Here is an 18,617-nt window from a genome sequence, read left to right on the forward strand (position 1 = left end):
GCCTTTTTTACCCCTTTCCACCGGCGCGGTTAATTATTTTATTTTACTTTTACCTTTTCACCGTTTTAACGCAACAAAGTAATAAATATCAAAAAAAAAAAAAGAACAGGATAATCCATTAATTAATAATTGAATGTGGAAATTGAGATGATGACGTGGCGTAGTTTTGGCTTCTTCTTCCTCTTTTGCTTACAAAGTCATTCTCTATTGTGCAAAGTCTCCGGAGACTTAAAAAGGCAAGTTCCTACGAAGCTTCATTGATGAGTAGTGGGTGGTTGTGGTACCAACGTTGTCTCTTTTACTTACTTCACTACGCTTCTTTGCTTATTGCTTCTCCACTCATCTCTCTCTCTCAATTGGCCTAGACATGGCGGAACTTCTCGGTGGCGAAGTTGTAACAGAGCTCGTGAAGCAGCTCTTCGCTGTATCTGACAAAGCCTTCAGGTGTAGAAGCATCGCTAAAAGCCTCGCAACCATGATCCAAGACGTTCAACCAACCATAACGGAGATCCTCTACAGCGGCGTGGAGGTCAGTGAGCATCGTCAGGTTCAGTTGCGTATGTTCTCGGAGACTTTAGTCAAGTGCAAGAAGCTAACCGATAAGGTTCTTAAATGTCACCGTTGGAACATGGTGAGACAGATTTACCATGTCAAGAAGATGGAGGATCTCCAGAAGAAGATCTCCAGATTCATCCAGGGCTTGCCTCTTCATATTCTCGCTGACGTTCATCACCTTCGTGCCGATGCTGAGGTGCGTTTGGATCGTATTGATAGGAATTGCGATAGCTTGCATGAGAAGCTTGGTTCTATGAAGATCAGGGGAAGTGAATCTATGCGTGAGGTGTTTAAGATGGCCGACGCTACGGTGGTGACTGATGATGATGATGGTGGTTTCCAAAATTTGGGAGCAGGGTTGGAATTGGGAAAGAGGAAGGTGAAGGAGTTGTTGTTTAGATCTAGTGATGAAGCACGACTTGTTGGCATCTCAGGGATGAGTGGTTCTGGGAAAACCACTCTTGCTAGAGAGATTGAGCGGGACGAGGAGATTCGAGGTAAATAAGATTATCATGTCTCTGTTTTAGTAACCTCTATTGCAGTATTAGTTTGTGGTGTTTGCTTGATGTCATATTTCCATATGTATGTTCGATTATGTAATCTCAAGTGAATTGTTGTTGAGTAGATGAGTTGAGTTCTTGATATTGGACACTAAACTAAAAGGTGCTTGTTTGCTGCTTTTACAGGCCACTTTGGGAACATGGTTTTGTTTCTGATTGTATCACAATCTCCAAATGTTGAGGAGCTGAGATCGCTTATTTGGGGATTTTTGACTGGCTATGATGCTGGCTCTGGTGTTGCTCATCCGGAATCGACTGGTCAAACAAGGAAGTTAGTGATCCTTGATGATGTTTGGACAAGGGAATCTCTGGACCAGCTGATGTTTAATATTCCTGGAACTTCAACTCTTGTGGTCTCAAGGTCTAAACTCGCGGGTACTAGAGCCACCTATGATGTAGAGTTACTAAATAAAGATGAAGCATTGTCTCTGTTCTGTCTATCTGCTTTCAACCAGAAATCAGTCCCTCCAGGATTCAGCAAAAGTTTGGTCCAGCAGGTAATGGGTCTGACTACATGCCTAGTAGTAGTATTTTTTCTACTTTGGATTACTCATATATTGACTCTATTTGGTAGGTTGTTGGGGAGTGTAAAGGTCTACCTTTGTCTCTGAAAGTTGTTGGTGCTTCATTGAAAAACCAATCTGAAAAATATTGGGAAGGTGCAGTGACGAGGTTATCTAAGGGTGAACCTGCTGATGAAACTCATGAGAGTAGAGTGTTTGCTCAAATAGAAGCAAGTCTAGAAAATCTCGACCTTAAAACCAGAGACTGTTTCTTGGAACTCGGTGCTTTCCCTGAAGACAAGAAGATCCCTCTTGATGTTCTCATAAACGTGTTGGTCGAGTTGCATGATCTCGAGGACACAAGTGCTTTTGCTGTTGTTGTTGATTTAGCAAACAGGAATCTTCTTACTCTCGTGAAAGATCCAAGGTATTATTGCTATAGAACTCTTTATGATCTCTTTTCTTGTAGCCTTTTCTACGGTTCTATGTTTTGATCGTCTTTACTAATTTTGCAGGTTTGGCGCTATGTACACCAGCTACTATGACATATTTGTCACGCAGCACGATGTGCTAAGAGATGTAGCACTTCGTCTAAGCAATCGTGGGATAGTGAATAGACGAGAGCGGTTACTGATGCCAAAAAGAGAGTCAGGGCTTCCCAGAGAATGGGAGAGGAGCAATGATGAGCCCTACAATGCCCGGGTAGTTTCCATTCACACAGGTAAGAATCCGTTACACAACGATCTTCTAATAAATTATTTCGGTTTGTCACTAGAAAACATGAAGTATTGATATGGACTTCTGTTCTTACTTTACAGAAGAAATGACTGAGATGGATTGGTTTGACATGGAACTCCCTAAGGCTGAAGTGTTGATATTAAACTTTTCCTCTGAAAAGTATGTATTGCCTCCTTTCATTGCTAGGATGGGCAGGCTTAGGGCGCTCGTGATTATCAACAACGGTATGTCTTCTGCGCGTCTACATGACTTCTCCATCTTTACCAATATGGCCAATCTAAGGAGTCTTTGGCTTGAGAGGGTTCATGTCCCTGAACTCTTTAGCAGTACGGTTCCCTTGAAAAACCTCCACAAGCTGTCTCTCATCCTGTGCAAGCTCAACAATAGTTTTGTTCAGACTCAAGTAGACATTGCCCAAATCTTCCCAAAACTGTCTGATCTCACAATAGATCATTGTGGTGATCTTGTAGAACTACCTTCCACCATCTGTGGAATCACTTCACTCAACTCCATCAGCATAACAAATTGTCCCCGCATCAAGGAGTTGCCAAAGCACCTTAGTAAGCTAAAAGCCCTCCAACTTCTGAGGCTATATGCTTGCCCGGAGCTGAAATCTCTGCCAGTAGAAATCTGTGAGCTGCCAAGACTTAAGTACGTTGACATCTCTCAATGTGTCAGCCTATATTCTCTTCCGGAAGAGATAGGGAAGGTAAGGACACTTGAGAAGATTGACATGAGAGACTGCAGCTTATTGAGCATACCGAGCTCTGCTGTTTCACTGAGTTCTCTACGCCATGTTATATGCGATAGCGATGCTTTGTCGATGTGGGAAGAGGTCGAGAAGGCGGTTCCAGGACTTCGTGTTGAAGCCGCTGAAAAGTCTTTCAGCCTGGATTGGCTCGACGAGTAAGTTCTTTGATTCTCTCTCTGAGCTTTTAGAAGCATGCTGTATTATAAGAATTAATTGCTAATCTGTAGCAAATTTTGTATATATTCCGTTAACGCACTCAAGAGTCTCGTTGCTATCTTCTTTCCTCCTTTACCGTTTGTCTTAAATTCTCCATGTGCTCTTTCAGTGAAAGATTGTAATCTACATTTGTAGTAATACTTTCCAGGAAATGGTCATTTTGATGAGAAACTCTTTTCCTTACAACCTATTATTGATTCTAAACAATTAATTTTCCATTCATTTTAAACAAATTCTTTTCATAAATTGTCTATAAAACCTATGATTGAAAAACTTGAGTTTTTTTGTTTGGTGCCAGCAAAAGCTTATTATTAGTAGATGTCGATGTTCAGAGATCTCAGGATATTGAAACCATTATCTGTAGTGTACCAAAAGGAACAGCTTATATAGCTCAGTGAAAGAAGAACCAAACCATCTTTATTCTTTAGCCCCAATGGTTCAGTATAGTATTAAGAGTTTCCACATCATATTCAAAACACAAGACTTGATAGATCGCACAGATAAAGGAGAAAGATCAGTTTCTGTTTGGAGCAAACAAAAGCTTATTAATAGCTGTCAATGTCAGTTTCAGGCCTTCTCAGGAAGTAACGCAGACAGTTCACCAAAACCTGCAGGAGAGAAATTGATTCTTTTTATACCTCTTCTCTTTTTAAGGTTTAAAGTACAAAGTACCAGAAACAAAAAAACACACCTGTGACAAAGATCTGTTCAGTGCTTGCCCTTGGTAGCTAACGTGAAACTTGTCCTTCGCAACCAATCCCTGAGAGAGACAATGTAAACGTTACTATTATAGAATGGAATCACACACTCTATGTACATATGGAGGTTTTAAGAGTTTTGAGTACTTCTGTGTCTATCTCTGCGGATTCCACGTCTATGTTGATATCAGCCATTACTTTGATCATCTCTACTACAAGACCTGGCCTGTCTGCTGTCTCTATAACAAGCAGGCTAGAGAAAACAGGAAAACGATGAGGATCATGTAAACTATCTCTTCAGGGCTACTTTGAAATGTGACATATTGTGATGTACTGTATAGTGAATACATACCTCCTCTTTGGTCCGTCTTCTTTCACATGAATGTGTGTCGCAATATCGACATCAATCTGTCACCAAATGAATCAAAAACAGAATTTAGGCATCAGAAAAATAAAGTTCTTTAAATACTACTGCACACATCTTACATCTTATTTAGCCATAAGAATATAGTTATGTATAAATTACAGGACACATAAGCATCATCCAACAAGCAGAGTAAACATTACCTTCTTTTCTGGAGCCTTTATTCCAAAGGTCTCACCCATAGCAAGTTGCTCACTACATTCCTGCAAAACAAACAAAAGGCAATGTTGAACAAAATATACAACAGCTGCATGCAGGCCTCTTTGGATGTTATGGTGATTAAGGTAAAGAGATAAAGAAAACTGAAGCAGACCGGATGGTATTTCAAGAGATTGTTGATGATCGTTAATCGGATTTGTTCCAACAAGTCAGGATCTTCCACTTTCCGACCAGTGTCTCTGATCAAAAAGAGAGTCAATTCAGGCAACTTTGATAACTGGATACAGGTAGCTGAAGATGATAATTGCACACAGCACCAATATTTGATCAGATTCACTTGTCTCCAGCTAAATATCTATTTTAAGAGAATCCTTCAGAGGAATAGTATATCCCAAAGTCAATCATGAACTTCAGAGGACAACTGCAGAATCCTATACTAGCATAATTTGATACTAAATTTTTAAGGGAATCTCATAACGATAAACACAAAGTGGATCCTGACAAACTTGTGCATCCTATTGAACAAGCGAGAGGTCATTAAGTGATAGAAAATCATCTAAAGCAAAGAGATAAAGAAGAACCCTTCTTACAGTTTTGTTATAGAAAATTTGGTCTGCTTAACAGATCCTTCAGTTGAGACAGTTCCTTTTACAACATCCAATCCCAAGTCTTTCAGCGACCTCATCTGCCAAACACAACAATGATCTATAAGCCGAGAACAAGGCAAGTTTCTACAAAATTCGGTGATAATCTGATACTGATATTAAAAATGCTCCAGTAGATCAAGAATAGCTAAAGCAATTGTCACATAGATAAAGATAGAACATAAAACCAAAACAGGAAATAGAACCGCTCACAGTGTCAATGAGAGCCCCAAGACGATTTCCAAAACTGAGTTGTACAATGGTAGCTTCAGGGTCAGCATCCTGGTCTATCATAACCATTGGCATTGGAACGACATCGTCATCATCTTCTGATTTCTGCGATCAAATTTTCCAGCAAATGTCATCTCAAAGCACACGTCAACACAAAACTCATACGGAGAGACCCTTTTCCCTATTAAAACATGAGAAAATCAAATTCACAATATCAAATAGTATACATATCATCAACACATATCCGTATACTCTCCACATTTAGTTGCTGAGCTTCTGCGTGTGTATACATGTAAGTCCTTGGTAGCCAGATGTATAGATCCAAGAAACATCAATAGTTTAATAGCGATGAAACAAAAAAAAGACTGAGGCAAAGTTACTGACCGGATAAGATGGAGTAGTGGCATCAATGCTGTTAATCGACGCATATACACGGTTTCTTATACTGCATATCAAAACAAACAAGCACGGATCAACAACCTCAGATAACTCATACAAACAAGAATTTGCAATCAGTTCATAGAGAAACATGTATCGCATACCGTAAAGAACTCTAATCTGTTAATCGAAATTTAATCTAATCTGTTCAAGAATCATAACTACAAATCCAACTACTCCGAACGAGAATCTAGTATAAGTTCCGTTTACCAAATCGTTCGAGCACATACAGAGCAACGATTATAGTAGAATCAACCAAGCAAAGATTACTAAAATCGAGTTATCAGAGTGAGCAAAGAACACTGCGAATCTCTAGTAAACTTAACGGAAAGATCTGAGAGAAACGATATATATGAAATACGCAGTAACTAACCTCTTTGTCAAGAGAGACATTACACCTCCGACGAACTTGCGACGATCATCGAACAAAGCAGATGATAGATCTGGAGAAGCAATTTGAGCGGGAAACGGAATCTGCTTGCTGATCACAGAAGAAGGACGCGAAGCTAACGAAGAAGATGAATGAGTTACAGAGAAGACGATAGAACTCGAGAACGCCATTGAAGTTTGAAACAAGAATTTTTTTTCCTTCTTTTTTTTTCTTTTTCTTTCTCCTCCGAAGTCAGAGAGAGAGAGAAGAGAGAGCACCGAAATCTATAAAAGATGGCGATAAAATTGGCGTTTTGTGTTAACAAAGAGATGATGGAGTGCTGAATCTGCTGATGTGTGACGTCACTACCGAGATGCTCCACCTGTACATCAACTAAAAGCTTTTATTTTTATTTTTTTCCTAATATGGTTTCTACAAGTAATTAATTAAAAACTTGCAAATTGTTACTATAAAATAATGTATTAGTGAGACGAATTTAGACGCATAAATTTGGTTGCTGACGTTCAAACTTCTACCAAATATCTTTCTCTTTTTAAACTATTCTTTTCTCCTCCAAGCCAATCCGACTTGTTTGCAGATATTTTATAAACCAATTTAACATCCTAATGTAAAACAGATGCTGTATTGCAATTATTGGCCTGAGATTGTTGTTCGTTGACTCAAAAAAGGAAAGAGTTCTTAAAAAAAAAGAATCTCGAAGATGAGCCTGGAGAATGCCGTAGCTTATTGGCCCATTAAACCAAATAATAAGTTATTTGGTTACTATTGGGCTATTGGGCCGTGTAACCTCTATGCCCGTCCCGGACCCGGACTGAACCCGGCTACTCCGAATCTGGCAATCTATCTGCCCAACTGCCTCGTTTCACTCTAAAGACATTTTCTACCAAAAAAAAAAGTAACGATTTCGAGAAATCTTCACACGGATTAGCAAAATGTCGGCGGCTCGCTCTGCGATCACAAAGCTTAGGTTGGCTCGATCCTTGGGGGAGAGTCAGATTGGAGGATCGCGCTCGGTGGAATCGACTCGAGGAACAGCGATTCGTTGCTTCAGCGACGACACAGGTCGTGTGCTCAGCGAAGAGGAACGCGCGAAAGAGAGCATGTACATCCAGGTTCTTCTTCTTCACCTTCGACCTTTTCCATCTCATGAATCATGATCTCTGTATATAGATGCTATCAGAGTTTGTTTCTGTTACTTATTGGGAAATGGCGTTAAGCACTGATTTTTTTTAAGTTTATGAGAAAAGACTGCTAAGATCCGAACGATGCTTATTCTTATCATACAATTGGATCCAATTGTTGTCTATTGAATTGCACAGTCGTGGTTATTGATCTATAGATGGATTAGTTTTTCAAGGCGCATTAGTTCATACAGAGGGAAAGAATTGAAGTTATGTTGCTGTGATCTTTGTTGAAGAAAGGAGAAGAACTGTGTGTGTTGTTGACATTTTTTTTAGCAATCTCTAATCTCTATAGGTTGTTTTGTTCCTTTTTGGTTTGAGGTTGAGCTCATAGTTAAGAGTGATAGACTTACTTGCATCTATAGGGATAGACTACTCCACTTGCATTACTCAGCCTAAGAAGAATTGGCCGTGACTATTGATGTTGATGTATTTTATTTGGGGGGGTAGTCTTGATTATGAAGCTATTTCTCTTCTAATTCAAAACTCAATTATTTAAGAATTCGACCCTTTTTGTTGTAGAAAATGGAGAAGGAGATACAGGAGAGGAAGAAAAAACTCGAGCAACAGAAGTCAGCTAATGAGAAAGGAAGTGCAGACAAGGTAAACTTTCATACCATCAACTACCATCGGTACTTTTCAAATCAAGTCTTCAGTTTTACGACATGTCTTGTAGTCAGAAGGGGATTTCTAGACCTGATTTTGGTTTTAATTTCACAATAAACGAAAATCTAGCTGAACACAGCAAATGAACCTGTTCATTGATTTGTTTGCTTTCACTCTCTTGTGCAGAAACCTGAGGGAAGCAAGCCATGAGTTCATCACTTGCAGTATGCAGAATCCGGTCATAAGGCAAGCGGTAGCGAAAAATAATAATGCCTTTTGACCTTTGTCCTCTCTTGTGTATGAGATTATGTACTTGTACAGAGATTTCAACCTTGCTGATGTATGTTTGTTTGTGTGTTCTAAGAAATCAAGTTTTATAATAATAACTGAAGAAACCAACCATATGCATTGATTCAAAATACCAAACATATCTGTGTTTACAAAAAGCTTCCCCTATACATAATTTTTATTCTTTCAGCATCATGATCATCTGTATAAAGAAAATTACCCAATCCTATGTTCTTCTTCTTTCCTATTCACATAAAATGAGTAAAACCCCCTATTAAAAACTAAACCCCCATCACAATTTCTTCTTTCCCCTTTAACTTCACATCCGAAAACCGAAATCCTCAAAATGACCAGGAGTAGTCAATTGCTGACCAAACTCAGACATAATCTGTTGCTGCTGCGGTGCCTGAACAGGACTCCCGTGCTGTCCAGTCCAGTCCATGTTAGACCCAGGCATAGCCAAGTTAGTGTCAACCGTCGTGATGTCATGTATGCTCGACCTTTTCCTCTCCTTCTTAACCGAGTTCTGTCTCAGAAAATACTTCTGTGCGTGACTCGCGACTTGCGTCGGCGTCCTCGTAACCACAACGTTCCTCGAGATGCTTCTCCAATCTCCCTTACCATATCTCTTTAATCCAATCAGAAACAATCTGCACCATAAGATTAAATGTAATCAATCACCTAAATTTAGCAAATTGAATTCCTAAATTCTCAAAACCCTAATTTTTTCAAAAATTGATTGATAAAAACAAAAAAGACATACTTGTGTTCGTTCTCAGTCCAAGGAGTTCCTCTTTTCCGTTCACTATCAGCATGTTTAGAGCCGAAAGAGATCTGACCAGCAGAGTCCCAACCAGCCGAGGCGGCGGCGGAGTCATCCATGTAATCAGGGACATCAACACGACCAGCATCAATCTCAAAGACATCATGAACCAAAGCCTCGTAATGCTCCTTAACTTCACCAGCAGATTTGTGAAGCTGATCAGCGATTCTCTCCCACCGATTAGGAGATCCTTCAGGGAAAAGAACCAAAGCTTGCTCAAACATCTTATCCTCCGACCTTGTCCACTGACTCGACGCCATATTATATATAACCGCTCTGTTGATGTGATGATTTTTTACAAAAACAAGAACCTGAAATTTGTTGGAAGAACCGGTTGGAGAATTTATACGGATTCTGTTCCTTTTTTTTTTTTGGGTGTGTGAAGGATTTTTATAAAAGAAGAGCTGGAAAATTAAAAATGAAATATAAGGAAGGAAGAAGCAGCTCAGAGACCAACTTCAACACGGTTTCTTCTGCAATTGGGATGTCTTCTTTTGTCTCTCTCTCTCTTTTTTTTCTCTTTTTAATTTTAATTTTTTTAAATTTTAGGGTTACACCTGACCTGACTTACTGAATTTTTGCTTCGAGTTTGTTACAGTTATTTTTTTCATTTCTTTTTTATAATAAGCAAATGCCACTTAATTTTTCCAATAATATTGGAACACGTAGATATTGAAGGGAAAAAAAACAACTAACCGCCTAAAAATACGAAAAAAGCAATCAATCTAGAAAGACTTGTCTTTAGGATTCACATTCTCGATTCAATCACATTCTCGATTCAATCACACAGTACTGTCTACATCTCCTTGTCACTATTTTTGTACTACAACCCCTAACTTCACTTTCGTAATAGTTATGGTTATCCCTGTGATTTCCCTTATAATTTTTTAGTCATACTTACTAGTAAAAAGTTATTTTCATCTTCTCGTGATGAAAAAAAAAAAAAAAAGTGATTGTTCAAACGTTTGATGTGAAATTCTGTACCGCAAAGTTTGACTATAATGTTTTTGACAGTTGGATCATTAAGTCAAAATCAAATTCTCAACTGTTTTTAATCCCAAGTCCGAAGTGTAGTGGTGACCATTCATTAAAAGCTCCAAAACTCACGTCCATCATTAATTCAGAATGCTATTCAATATCCATAGCACTTTCATGCCTTGTTTAAACACTTTCATGCCTTGTTTAAACGAGTTTACTTAAATTAATTTTTGTCAAAAGTTTGCACTGCAAATATATTTAATATTTAATACTCCCTCTGTATCAAAATAGATGATGTTTTAGGAGTTTCACAGAAATTAAGAAAAACATTGAATGTTTAGGTATAAATACATTTTTATTTATAAGAATATATTTTCATAACTATCAACCAATAGTAATTCATTAAAAATTAAATTCTCAATCAATGATTCTTGAAAACTACAATTTCTTAGCATTAATTAGTAAAAAAATACAGAAAATCAATCTTTGTGATACAATTTTTTTTTTTAGAAAATCATCTATTATGATACAGAGGGAGTATTTAATATTTATATCACTTTTATGCCTTGTTTAAAGGAGTTTACTTAAATTAGTTCATCATTAATTCAGAATGCTATTCAATATTTATAGCACTTTCATGCCTTGTTTAAACGAAGTTTATACTTAAATTAAAAAAATAAAGTTTGGATTGTAATCCTACTATATTAATTGAGAAGTACAAATATGAAACTAGCATTAAAATATGTAAAAAATTACATTCAATTGCCATAAGAAAAACTTATTTTAGATTAATTAATTAATGAAATAAATATAATTAATTAAAAACGAAAATCAGGGACACATTAAATAAAATTAATTGTAGAAAAGAAGATAAAATCTATTAGAATAAAACTAATTTGTATATAAAAAATTAACAGCTAAGATTTTAAAAATCTAATTAAATAAAAACTACAATTATAAACTTTATCAAAAAAAAATTTACCATAGGTTAAAATTTTTATAGACAAGAAAGGAAAACGAGCGAAAAAAACAATAATGTTGTTTTCAAAGAAGTTTTTCATAATATTCGCTAGCTATATGTAATTGCTCTTTTTTACATATTAGTTATATTTTTTTACCTACTTCACAACTATAACAAGAATTGCCTTTAATTGACAAATGTTTAAATAATTTTATTTATTATATGGCACATACAAATATTTTATTGACAGGTTTTTAATAAATATTTTTAAAATAAAAAATTATAATATAAGCAAACTGAATTTTTATCACAAATCATTATAAATAACATAATAACAAAATAACAAAATAATTTATTATAATTTTTCATCAAAAAAATTTAGCCCGTGATTTTCCACGGGTTAGTACCTAATTATACTAGTATTTAATAATTTTACTAGCATGGATTGTAAAATGGATAGTAGTATTTTCTTGTTACATTAACAACTGTTTGTTTGTAACTGTTTGATTTTTTATACGTATTATTATGATAAGATATAACACTCGAGTTTGTCTTATCTTATCCGTAGATCTCCCTTGTACTTTTTTTAAACTATATATATTCTCAACGACCTTCAACAAATTAACTAAAGAAAACAATGGAACTTCAACTAATATTTTAGTACTTTAGCTGTACTTGTTTCTTCTTCACACGCAGTTTACTTGTTTAAAAGAAAAAAAAAGGTTTAACACACTGTGAGAACTGAGAATGAGCTTCTCCTTCCGAAGTGATTTAAATGCGGAGGAGTTTATCGCCGTAGAACAGTTCCGAACTAAATTGAAAGAGTTTGAGAATTTGAATTTGTATTGCTGTTTCTGGAAAAATTATTGGATCCCTTACAAGTGACACCCCCCTTACATATTTATACCGACCAATTAATTACTCAATTAATGTACAATTAATAGGGCACGATTTGCGCGGACTAATTAATCCTCTTGAATGCAGGAATCTTTGACCGGGTCCGAGCTGCGAGCTGACCAGCATGAAACGTCTCCACGCTATCTTTCTTTCTCCGGGCCTGATGGGCCGATGAATAACATGCTTTTGGCCCATTAAACAAGCCCGGCCTAGGCCCTCTTGCCTATTACCCGAGATGGCAGATCGTGGGTACAACAGTTGCCCCCCAAGTCTCCCGAGCTGAACAGTTCGGGGGACTTTTGACCTTCAAGCGATCAATTTCGGGAAACCGAATATTTCCCCATATCTCCACGATTTGATCGAGGTAATGATGGGATTTGCCTTCCAGAACAAGCCTCGGGGCCCACTAGGTGGCGTGTTGGTTATAAGAGAGAAAAGAAACGGTGCGAGACCTTTCACTTCCCCAGGCAATCATTGCTTTCTGTTGCCGTGTATAAAGGTAACTCTCGACTTCTCTCTCACCCTTAATCCTCAATCGTGTTTATGTTTTTATGCTCTTAGATTTTCTCTTTTTTCTCCCGTAAATCTCTCTACTTTCATCGGAAAAAACCTTTGCTCTTCCTTCGTTCTTCACTAATTTCCCAGAAAAGAATGTCTCCTCCGAAATCCTCGTCTGGTAAACCCAAAAAACCCCTGATTCCAGGCACTTTTGGCCCTCATCCGCCGTCAATTCTCTCGGCGGCGAACCTGGCTGAGGTTAGAGGCTCCACCGGGATTTCGTCTGAGATTGAACTCAGATTCCCGGAATCCCATGAGTCCCTGGAGAACCCTCCTCCGGGATACTGCTGCGCGTTCGAGATTTTCTTCTCCGCGTGTGGTCTGTCGTTTCCCCTTCCCGAACTCATTGTTAAGATGATGTTCGAACTGGGCTTCGCTCTCCCCCAAATGTGCCCGAACTTCGTTCGGACCATTATGTGCTTGCAAACCCTGGGGGAAGAATTCAATTACCAGCTATCACTGGCGGACTTCCTCCAGGTATACACCGTGAAGACGGGTCGCACTAAGGGTACACTCTACGTGAGCCCGCTCTCCGGACTGAAGGTCTTCGACGACCTGCCTGAGAAAGACGAGAAATGGAGGAAATCTTATTTCTTCTTCCCGGTCAACGAGCTCACTTTCGGCCATCGCACGAGCTCGTTCGTTTCGAAGTGGACCTCGAAAATTGGTAGACTAGCGTTTCCTACTAGGTCCAGCTCGAGTGTAATTTTGTTTCTTAGTCTCACTTTTAACTGTTTCCTTTTCAGATCACTTCGAACGCGGATTGCTTTGCCCTACGTTTGCGGAGTTCTTTTCGAGGTTCTGTAGCCAGGGACAGATCGCTTGGGACTCTTTCTCCTGCGAGAGGATCAGAGAGTCCACGGCGAGGCTCGGAAGGCGTTCTCTCGTCTTTTCCACGCCCTTAAGCGTTTCGGAGATGAACTACAGGGAAGAAAGGGCGTGCCGAATTGCCGAAAAAGAGGCGAAGAAACAGATGGCGATGGCCCTCGCCGAAGGCAAAGCTCGCCTTCCTAAGAAGTCTGGTCCCTCTACTCCTGAGGTAGACGGGGCTTTGGCACCCCCCACTGGTTCTTCCGAGCTGCCTACGGGGGCCTCCGAACCTCTGCCCAGCTCGCCCGAGCCCGCCGTAATTGTTGTAGCTGATTCCAGTGACGAGCCGCGGGAGGTTATAACTCCCCCCGTCGAGGTCAGTTCCCAGCAGGCGGACTCATCCAAAAAGAGGAAGGAACCTGAGACTTCCTCGCCTCTTCGCGAGAAGAGCCGAGCTCGGACTGGTTCGTCAGGAGACGAGCGAGGTAAGTCCAGCTCGAAAGATAGGGGTCCTTCCTCAGAGAGGAGATCTAAGGAGTCCGGGGATTCCTCTGGCAGGCCGCCTTCAAAGGAACGTCGTTCCTCTCCCCGAGGTCATGACAACCTGAGGTTTTTTTTTTTTTTTTTTTTTTTTTTTGCTTGCTGGGTCTCGGGGACCAAGTAGAATGACATCGTTCGTCCATTTCAGTTCCCCCTGCGTCCCCAGCTGATCTGATGAGGAGTTACACTCGGCCAGGAGTTCGGGTTCCGGCGTTTGCGGACATGTCCGAACTCAACCGTGCGAACTTCTTCCGCTTCGCGGACAAGATTGGGGAGGTTAGTTACACATGCTTCCTCAGCTTTTTTATTTACCACCTTCGCCGTTTTTAACGAACTGCGATTTCCCAGCTAATGATCGAGTTCAACTCCTCGGTAGCATCTTATGAAGATCAGCTGTTTGCCTCACCTTCATCTTCCGAGGTGGGCCTTCTCCGGGAAAAGATTGCTGACCTGGAAGCCCAGGTGAAGGAGTATGCCAGATTAGAGGCCGAGAATGCTGCTACCGTGGAGAAAGCCGAACAAATCCGGGCTCGGATGAAGAGAGCCGAGGTACAGGTGCTTGACCTCGGAATTGCCAACGAGGACCTCCGAGACAAGCTAAAGAAGGCGGGGGACCTTTACTACGAGGCCGCAGAGGATGCGAAGGCAGCAAGGAGTAGGTTGCACGAGATCGAGCTCTGCAATCAGCTACTCGAGGCTGGCAACAGCTGCGAGATTGAGACGGTACGAAGGGAGGAGAGGCAGGCAATGAGGCGGACTCTCCGTCCTCTAGTCGAGGAGGTGAAGGTCACCTTCGAAGAGAGGGAGAAACTAGCCCCGCTTCAGATCCGAGCTACCGAGATCAGGGCTAACCGAATGCTGGTTGAAGAGATCTCTAGGGGCGAGATCCAAGATATGGAGGCCGAGCTCGGACTCCTGAAAACTGACGAAGAGGAAGCTGACGAGAAGGTTTCAAAGGTAACTCCCCATGAACTCGACCTCGCTGCATTCTCAAACCTTTTGGCGGATACGCCCGATCTCTTATGCAACAAGCACCCGCTTAACGTCACAATCGACGAGTCCGGCACTAACCTCGGGCAACTCTCGAACCAGGGGATGGACGACTATCTGGCGACCACCAGGTCGGAAGGGGAGCTAGCGGAGATGGGCTTGGCCCTTTCCGAGGCGGCGTCTGATCCTGCCCCTCCAAATCAATAGTTCTTATTCTGGGGTTGTCTTGGCACGAGTTGCCCCCCTGTTTTGTAGTACTTGTTTTTAGACTTGCTCCGGAGTGTTTTGGTCGAAGTGACCACTCCGTTTTGTTTTTTGTTTTTTTTTTTTTTTTTTTTTTTTTTTTTTTTGCAAATTATTGTTTTTGTCATGCTAAATGCGAACTTCATATCCACAATCTTTGTTCGGAAAGATGATAAGAGCGGAAGTGATCACGAAGTAAGAACTTCGGTTAAACAGTTCGAAAAGATGACACCCCAACTTTAATAAGTAAAGCCGAGTGCGAAGTGAGGACTTCGGCTTAAGTAAGAATTTTGCGAAACAAAATTTCGACTTTAATAAGTAAAACGGAGTACGAAGTGAGGACTTCGTTAAATTTCCGCAACATTAACTTTAAAGTAAAGTTAAATACGAAGTGAGACTTCGGTTTAGGTTTGCGAAGTTAGACCTCGGCTTTAAATGATAGATGCGAAATTAAATTTCGGCTTTAAATGATAGATGCGAAGTTAGACTTCGGCTTTTTGTTTTATATTTGCGATTATTAATAAAAAAATTTTAAGAAAACTTTAAGTTTTATTAATATGGATAGCTGGACCCGAAGTGGGCTGCGTACGTACCCTTATCGGGATCAAGCCAGATCGTAGTTCGATACAAAGAAATTAGCTGTAAAAAAGTTTAAGGTGTAGAGAATTCCAAGACCTCGGGACTGGTTTTCCCTCTGAATCCTCGAGCTGATAAACTCCATTTCGGACTTCGCGAGTAATTCTGTATGGTCCTTCCCAATTGATTCCCAGCTTCCCTGCATTTAGCTCCTCGGTATTCTCATGGACTTTCCGGAGGACGAGGTCGCCCACTGCCAAGGGTCTGCCTCGGATTTTAGAGTTATAGTACCGAGCCACCGCGTTCTGGTAATTCTGGATCCGGACTAACGCCTGGTCCCGACGCTCGTTAATTGTATCAAGAGTATCCTGTAGGAACTCCTCATTTTCCTCTACTCGGAGTGGGTTCAACGAGGTACGGACTCCGAGCACTTCTATATCGGCTGGAACTACGGCATCAACTCCGTAAACCAGGGAGAAAGGTGTCTCATTAGTGGCCCACCGAGGTGTTGTTCGGATCGCCCAGAGGACGCCCTGAAGTTCGTCCGGCCAGCGCCCCTTACGAGCATCGAGCCGTTTCTTCAAGTTGGCAAGTATGACCTTATTCATTGCCTCGGCTTGCCCATTACCTTGCGGGTAACGAGGAGTTGACTTATTGAGTCGAATTTTCCACTTCGCGCAGAATTCTTCGAACTTCGAGGAGATGAACTGTGGGCCATTGTCCGTAATGATTTCACATGGGACACCGTAGCGGTAGATTATACTTTTAAGCACGAACTGTTCCACTTCGTCACTTGTTACTTTCGCATAGGCTGCCGCTTCTACCCACTTGGAGAAATAGTCGGTAAGAGCGAGCACGTATTGGACTCCTCCTGGTCCTCGATGTAATGGACCGATGATATCCATAGACCACCTCATGAATGGGTATGGTGCGGACACCGAAGACAGGAGCTCGGTAGGTTGATGAATTGACGGGGCGTGCTTCTGACACTTCTCACAAGTTCGAGAATATTTTTCGCAGTCCGTGATCATGGTAGGCCAGAAATAACCTTGCCGTTTGATTTTGAAAGCAAGAGTCCGACCTGCGGAATGATTCCCATTGGGACCGTCGTGAACAGCTCGCATTAGCATCGCGGGCTCTCTACCAGCCACGCAAGTTAGATAAGGACCAGCTACACTTCGGCGTAGAAGTATTCCGTTGTGAACGCAGTACCGCGCACTGATGACCTTGAGTTTCCTAGCTGCCCATTTGTCGGCTGGGAGTTCCCCTTTCTCCAGGTAAGCCCAGATCGGGCTCCGCCAGTCCTCTGCCCCCCAGCTGTTAGAATTCGTGTCGCTCGAAGTGACATGTGGGATAACAGCTTGATTGTCAGCTGGTGAGCTCGATGATGCCGGAGTTGAATTCGCGTCGAGCTCGGCTACAGGTGGGTGAACTTCCATTGGAGTAGGCAAGACAGGGTCCGGATCCTCCGAGGGTAAAGAGTCCGCAGCCGTCTTACGAGTTGCTTCCACAGCGGCCAACTGTTTTTTCATTGCGCGGGTCACGACGTGTGTGCTCTCCAGCCGGATGCTTGGAAACTGGATGACTTCGACGGGAATGATCCTTGTCGTCGCAGGATCCGAAGTGGATGCCAGAGATGCAAAAGCGTCCGCAGCGGAGTTCTCACTTCATGGGATCTTAGTGATTTCGAACTCCTCGAACTTGGCGACTAATTCCCGAGCTGTGGACAAATAAGCCTCCATACGGCCATCCTTTATTTCGTACTCCCCCAAAAACTGGTTGGTGACCAGCTGCGAATCACAAAAAGCTCAAAGTTTTCGGACACCAATCCCCACTGCGAGGCGTAAGCCGGCAAGGAAAGATTCGTACTCGGCTTCGTTGTTGGACGCACTGAAAGCCAAGCGAAACGATTGCTCGATCACTTCGCCTGTAGGAGAAGTGAGACGGACCCCAATTCCTGCCCCCGACTTGGAAGAAGCTCCATCAACATACAACGTCCATGGAGTTTCGATATTGTCGCTAGCCGAAGAGGCTAGTGGGAGTTCGATCAAGAAATCGGCCAGCACTTGTGACTTCGCACAGGTACGAGTCCGGAACTCGATGTCATATTCGCTCAACTCAACAGACCATTTAGCCAGCCGTCCGGATTGGCTCGGACTATGTAATACCGTCTGAAGCGGCTGCGTCGTCAGGATTATGATTGTATGGGACTGGAAATAAGGCCGCAGCTTCCTTGCCGAAGTGACCACTGCTAGGGCCAATTTTTCCATCATAGGATACCTCGACTCCGCCCCAGTAAATGACTTGCTGATATAGAAAATTGGTCGCTGCTCCCCCCTTTCTTCACCAACCAAAACTCCACTGACCGCACTATCCGACACGGCTACGTAAAGAAAGAGTGGCTCTCCGAACTCAGGCTTCGCCAAGACCGGCGGTTCAGATAGATAAGCTTTGAGTTGGGCGAATGCCTCCTCACACTTCGCATCCCACAAGAAATTTTTTCCCCCTTTTCGTAACAGCTGGTAGAAAGGGAGGCATTTGTCCGTAGATCGAGAGATGAAGCGGTTGAGAGCTGCGATCCGTCCGTTAAGGCGCTGCACCTCGCGCAAGGTCCTAGGAGAACTCATAGACAGGAAAGCATTAATTTGCCTCGGGTTCGCTTCAATTCCTCTTTATGTGACGATATACCCCAGAAATTCTCCTGATGGAACTGCAAAGGTGCACTTCGTGGGGTTGAGTTTCATCCCGAACTGATCCAGGACGTCGAAGCAGACTTTCAGATCGGCGAGATGCGAGCTGGCTTCCATTGATTTTACCAGCATGTCATCAATGTAAACTTCCATGGTTTTTCCGAGTTG

At 41.6% G+C, this 18,617-nt stretch overlaps 5 protein-coding genes across 6 annotated transcripts; 3 read left to right on the top strand and 2 right to left on the bottom strand.

Annotated features, from left to right (window-relative positions):
- The first annotated feature begins 44 nt into the window (after nucleotides 1-44).
- LOC104768666 (putative disease resistance protein At5g04720) lies at nucleotides 45-3,494 on the top strand. 2 transcript variants are annotated; one of them, XM_087506460.1, is made up of 6 exons: nucleotides 134-280; nucleotides 366-1,052; nucleotides 1,242-1,612; nucleotides 1,690-2,045; nucleotides 2,134-2,339; nucleotides 2,437-3,494. In XM_087506460.1, exons 2-6 carry the CDS (start codon nucleotides 368-370, stop codon nucleotides 3,264-3,266), a joined length of 2,448 nt encoding a protein of 815 aa, XP_087362586.1. In that variant the 5' UTR covers nucleotides 134-280; nucleotides 366-367; the 3' UTR covers nucleotides 3,267-3,494. The 2 variants fall into 2 exon arrangements, with proteins under 2 accessions (XP_010490994.1, XP_087362586.1); XM_010492692.3 differs by having other exon boundaries at nucleotides 45-1,052.
- Nucleotides 3,495-3,718: 224 nt separating this feature from the next.
- Nucleotides 3,719-6,758, bottom strand: LOC104768668 (ACT domain-containing protein ACR12). The gene is made up of 10 exons (XM_010492693.3): nucleotides 6,291-6,758; nucleotides 5,864-5,924; nucleotides 5,462-5,584; nucleotides 5,195-5,289; nucleotides 4,759-4,843; nucleotides 4,589-4,648; nucleotides 4,374-4,429; nucleotides 4,169-4,274; nucleotides 4,015-4,083; nucleotides 3,719-3,931 (listed from the first exon to the last, which is right to left on the bottom strand). Exons 1-10 carry the CDS (start codon nucleotides 6,476-6,478, stop codon nucleotides 3,869-3,871), a joined length of 906 nt encoding a protein of 301 aa, XP_010490995.1. The 5' UTR covers nucleotides 6,479-6,758; the 3' UTR covers nucleotides 3,719-3,868.
- A 291-nt stretch (nucleotides 6,759-7,049) lies between these two features.
- LOC109131106 (uncharacterized) lies at nucleotides 7,050-8,541 on the top strand. The gene is made up of 3 exons (XM_019241620.2): nucleotides 7,050-7,420; nucleotides 8,012-8,092; nucleotides 8,282-8,541. Exons 1-3 carry the CDS (start codon nucleotides 7,241-7,243, stop codon nucleotides 8,303-8,305), a joined length of 285 nt encoding a protein of 94 aa, XP_019097165.1. The 5' UTR covers nucleotides 7,050-7,240; the 3' UTR covers nucleotides 8,306-8,541.
- LOC104768669 (transcription factor DIVARICATA) lies at nucleotides 8,483-9,797 on the bottom strand. The gene is made up of 2 exons (XM_010492694.3): nucleotides 9,147-9,797; nucleotides 8,483-9,033 (listed from the first exon to the last, which is right to left on the bottom strand). The coding sequence occupies exons 1-2, from the start codon at nucleotides 9,464-9,466 to the stop codon at nucleotides 8,703-8,705; spliced, it is 651 nt and encodes a 216-aa protein (XP_010490996.1). The 5' UTR covers nucleotides 9,467-9,797; the 3' UTR covers nucleotides 8,483-8,702.
- A 2,615-nt stretch (nucleotides 9,798-12,412) lies between these two features.
- Nucleotides 12,413-15,147, top strand: LOC147918395 (uncharacterized). Its single transcript, XM_087505745.1, has 5 exons — nucleotides 12,413-12,541; nucleotides 12,604-13,267; nucleotides 13,347-14,003; nucleotides 14,099-14,226; nucleotides 14,299-15,147. Exons 1-5 carry the CDS (start codon nucleotides 12,413-12,415, stop codon nucleotides 15,145-15,147), a joined length of 2,427 nt encoding a protein of 808 aa, XP_087361871.1.
- The last annotated feature ends 3,470 nt before the right edge of the window (nucleotides 15,148-18,617 follow it).

The sequence above is a fragment of the Camelina sativa genome, chromosome 20 (assembly GCF_030686135.1).
Source record: "Camelina sativa cultivar CO46 ecotype springtype chromosome 20, ASM3068613v1".
NCBI classification, from domain to species: domain Eukaryota; kingdom Viridiplantae; phylum Streptophyta; class Magnoliopsida; order Brassicales; family Brassicaceae; genus Camelina; species Camelina sativa.

Excerpts from the sequence above, each read along its gene's own strand:
- LOC104768666 (XM_010492692.3), top strand. The coding sequence starts at position 368 with ATGGCGGAACTTCTCGGTGGCGAAGTTGTAACAGAGCTCGTGAAGCAG. Across the intron at positions 1,053-1,241 it reads GCGGGACGAGGAGATTCGAG|GCCACTTTGGGAACATGGTT; the intron begins GTAAATAAGATT and ends CTGCTTTTACAG. Across the intron at positions 2,340-2,436 it reads GGTAGTTTCCATTCACACAG|AAGAAATGACTGAGATGGAT; the intron begins GTAAGAATCCGT and ends CTTACTTTACAG.
- LOC147918395 (XM_087505745.1), top strand. The coding sequence starts at position 12,413 with ATGGGATTTGCCTTCCAGAACAAGCCTCGGGGCCCACTAGGTGGCGTG. Across the intron at positions 13,268-13,346 it reads GAAGTGGACCTCGAAAATTG|ATCACTTCGAACGCGGATTG; the intron begins GTAGACTAGCGT and ends TTTCCTTTTCAG. Across the intron at positions 14,227-14,298 it reads TCGCGGACAAGATTGGGGAG|CTAATGATCGAGTTCAACTC; the intron begins GTTAGTTACACA and ends GCGATTTCCCAG.
- LOC109131106 (XM_019241620.2), top strand. The coding sequence starts at position 7,241 with ATGTCGGCGGCTCGCTCTGCGATCACAAAGCTTAGGTTGGCTCGATCC. Across the intron at positions 7,421-8,011 it reads AAGAGAGCATGTACATCCAG|AAAATGGAGAAGGAGATACA; the intron begins GTTCTTCTTCTT and ends TTTTTGTTGTAG. Across the intron at positions 8,093-8,281 it reads AGAAAGGAAGTGCAGACAAG|AAACCTGAGGGAAGCAAGCC; the intron begins GTAAACTTTCAT and ends TCTCTTGTGCAG.
- LOC104768668 (XM_010492693.3), bottom strand. The coding sequence starts at position 6,478 with ATGGCGTTCTCGAGTTCTATCGTCTTCTCTGTAACTCATTCATCTTCT. Across the intron at positions 5,925-6,290 it reads ATGTCTCTCTTGACAAAGAG|TATAAGAAACCGTGTATATG; the intron begins GTTAGTTACTGC and ends TTTGATATGCAG. Across the intron at positions 4,430-4,588 it reads TAAAGGCTCCAGAAAAGAAG|ATTGATGTCGATATTGCGAC; the intron begins GTAATGTTTACT and ends ATTTGGTGACAG.
- LOC104768669 (XM_010492694.3), bottom strand. The coding sequence starts at position 9,466 with ATGGCGTCGAGTCAGTGGACAAGGTCGGAGGATAAGATGTTTGAGCAA. Across the intron at positions 9,034-9,146 it reads TGGACTGAGAACGAACACAA|ATTGTTTCTGATTGGATTAA; the intron begins GTATGTCTTTTT and ends CTTATGGTGCAG.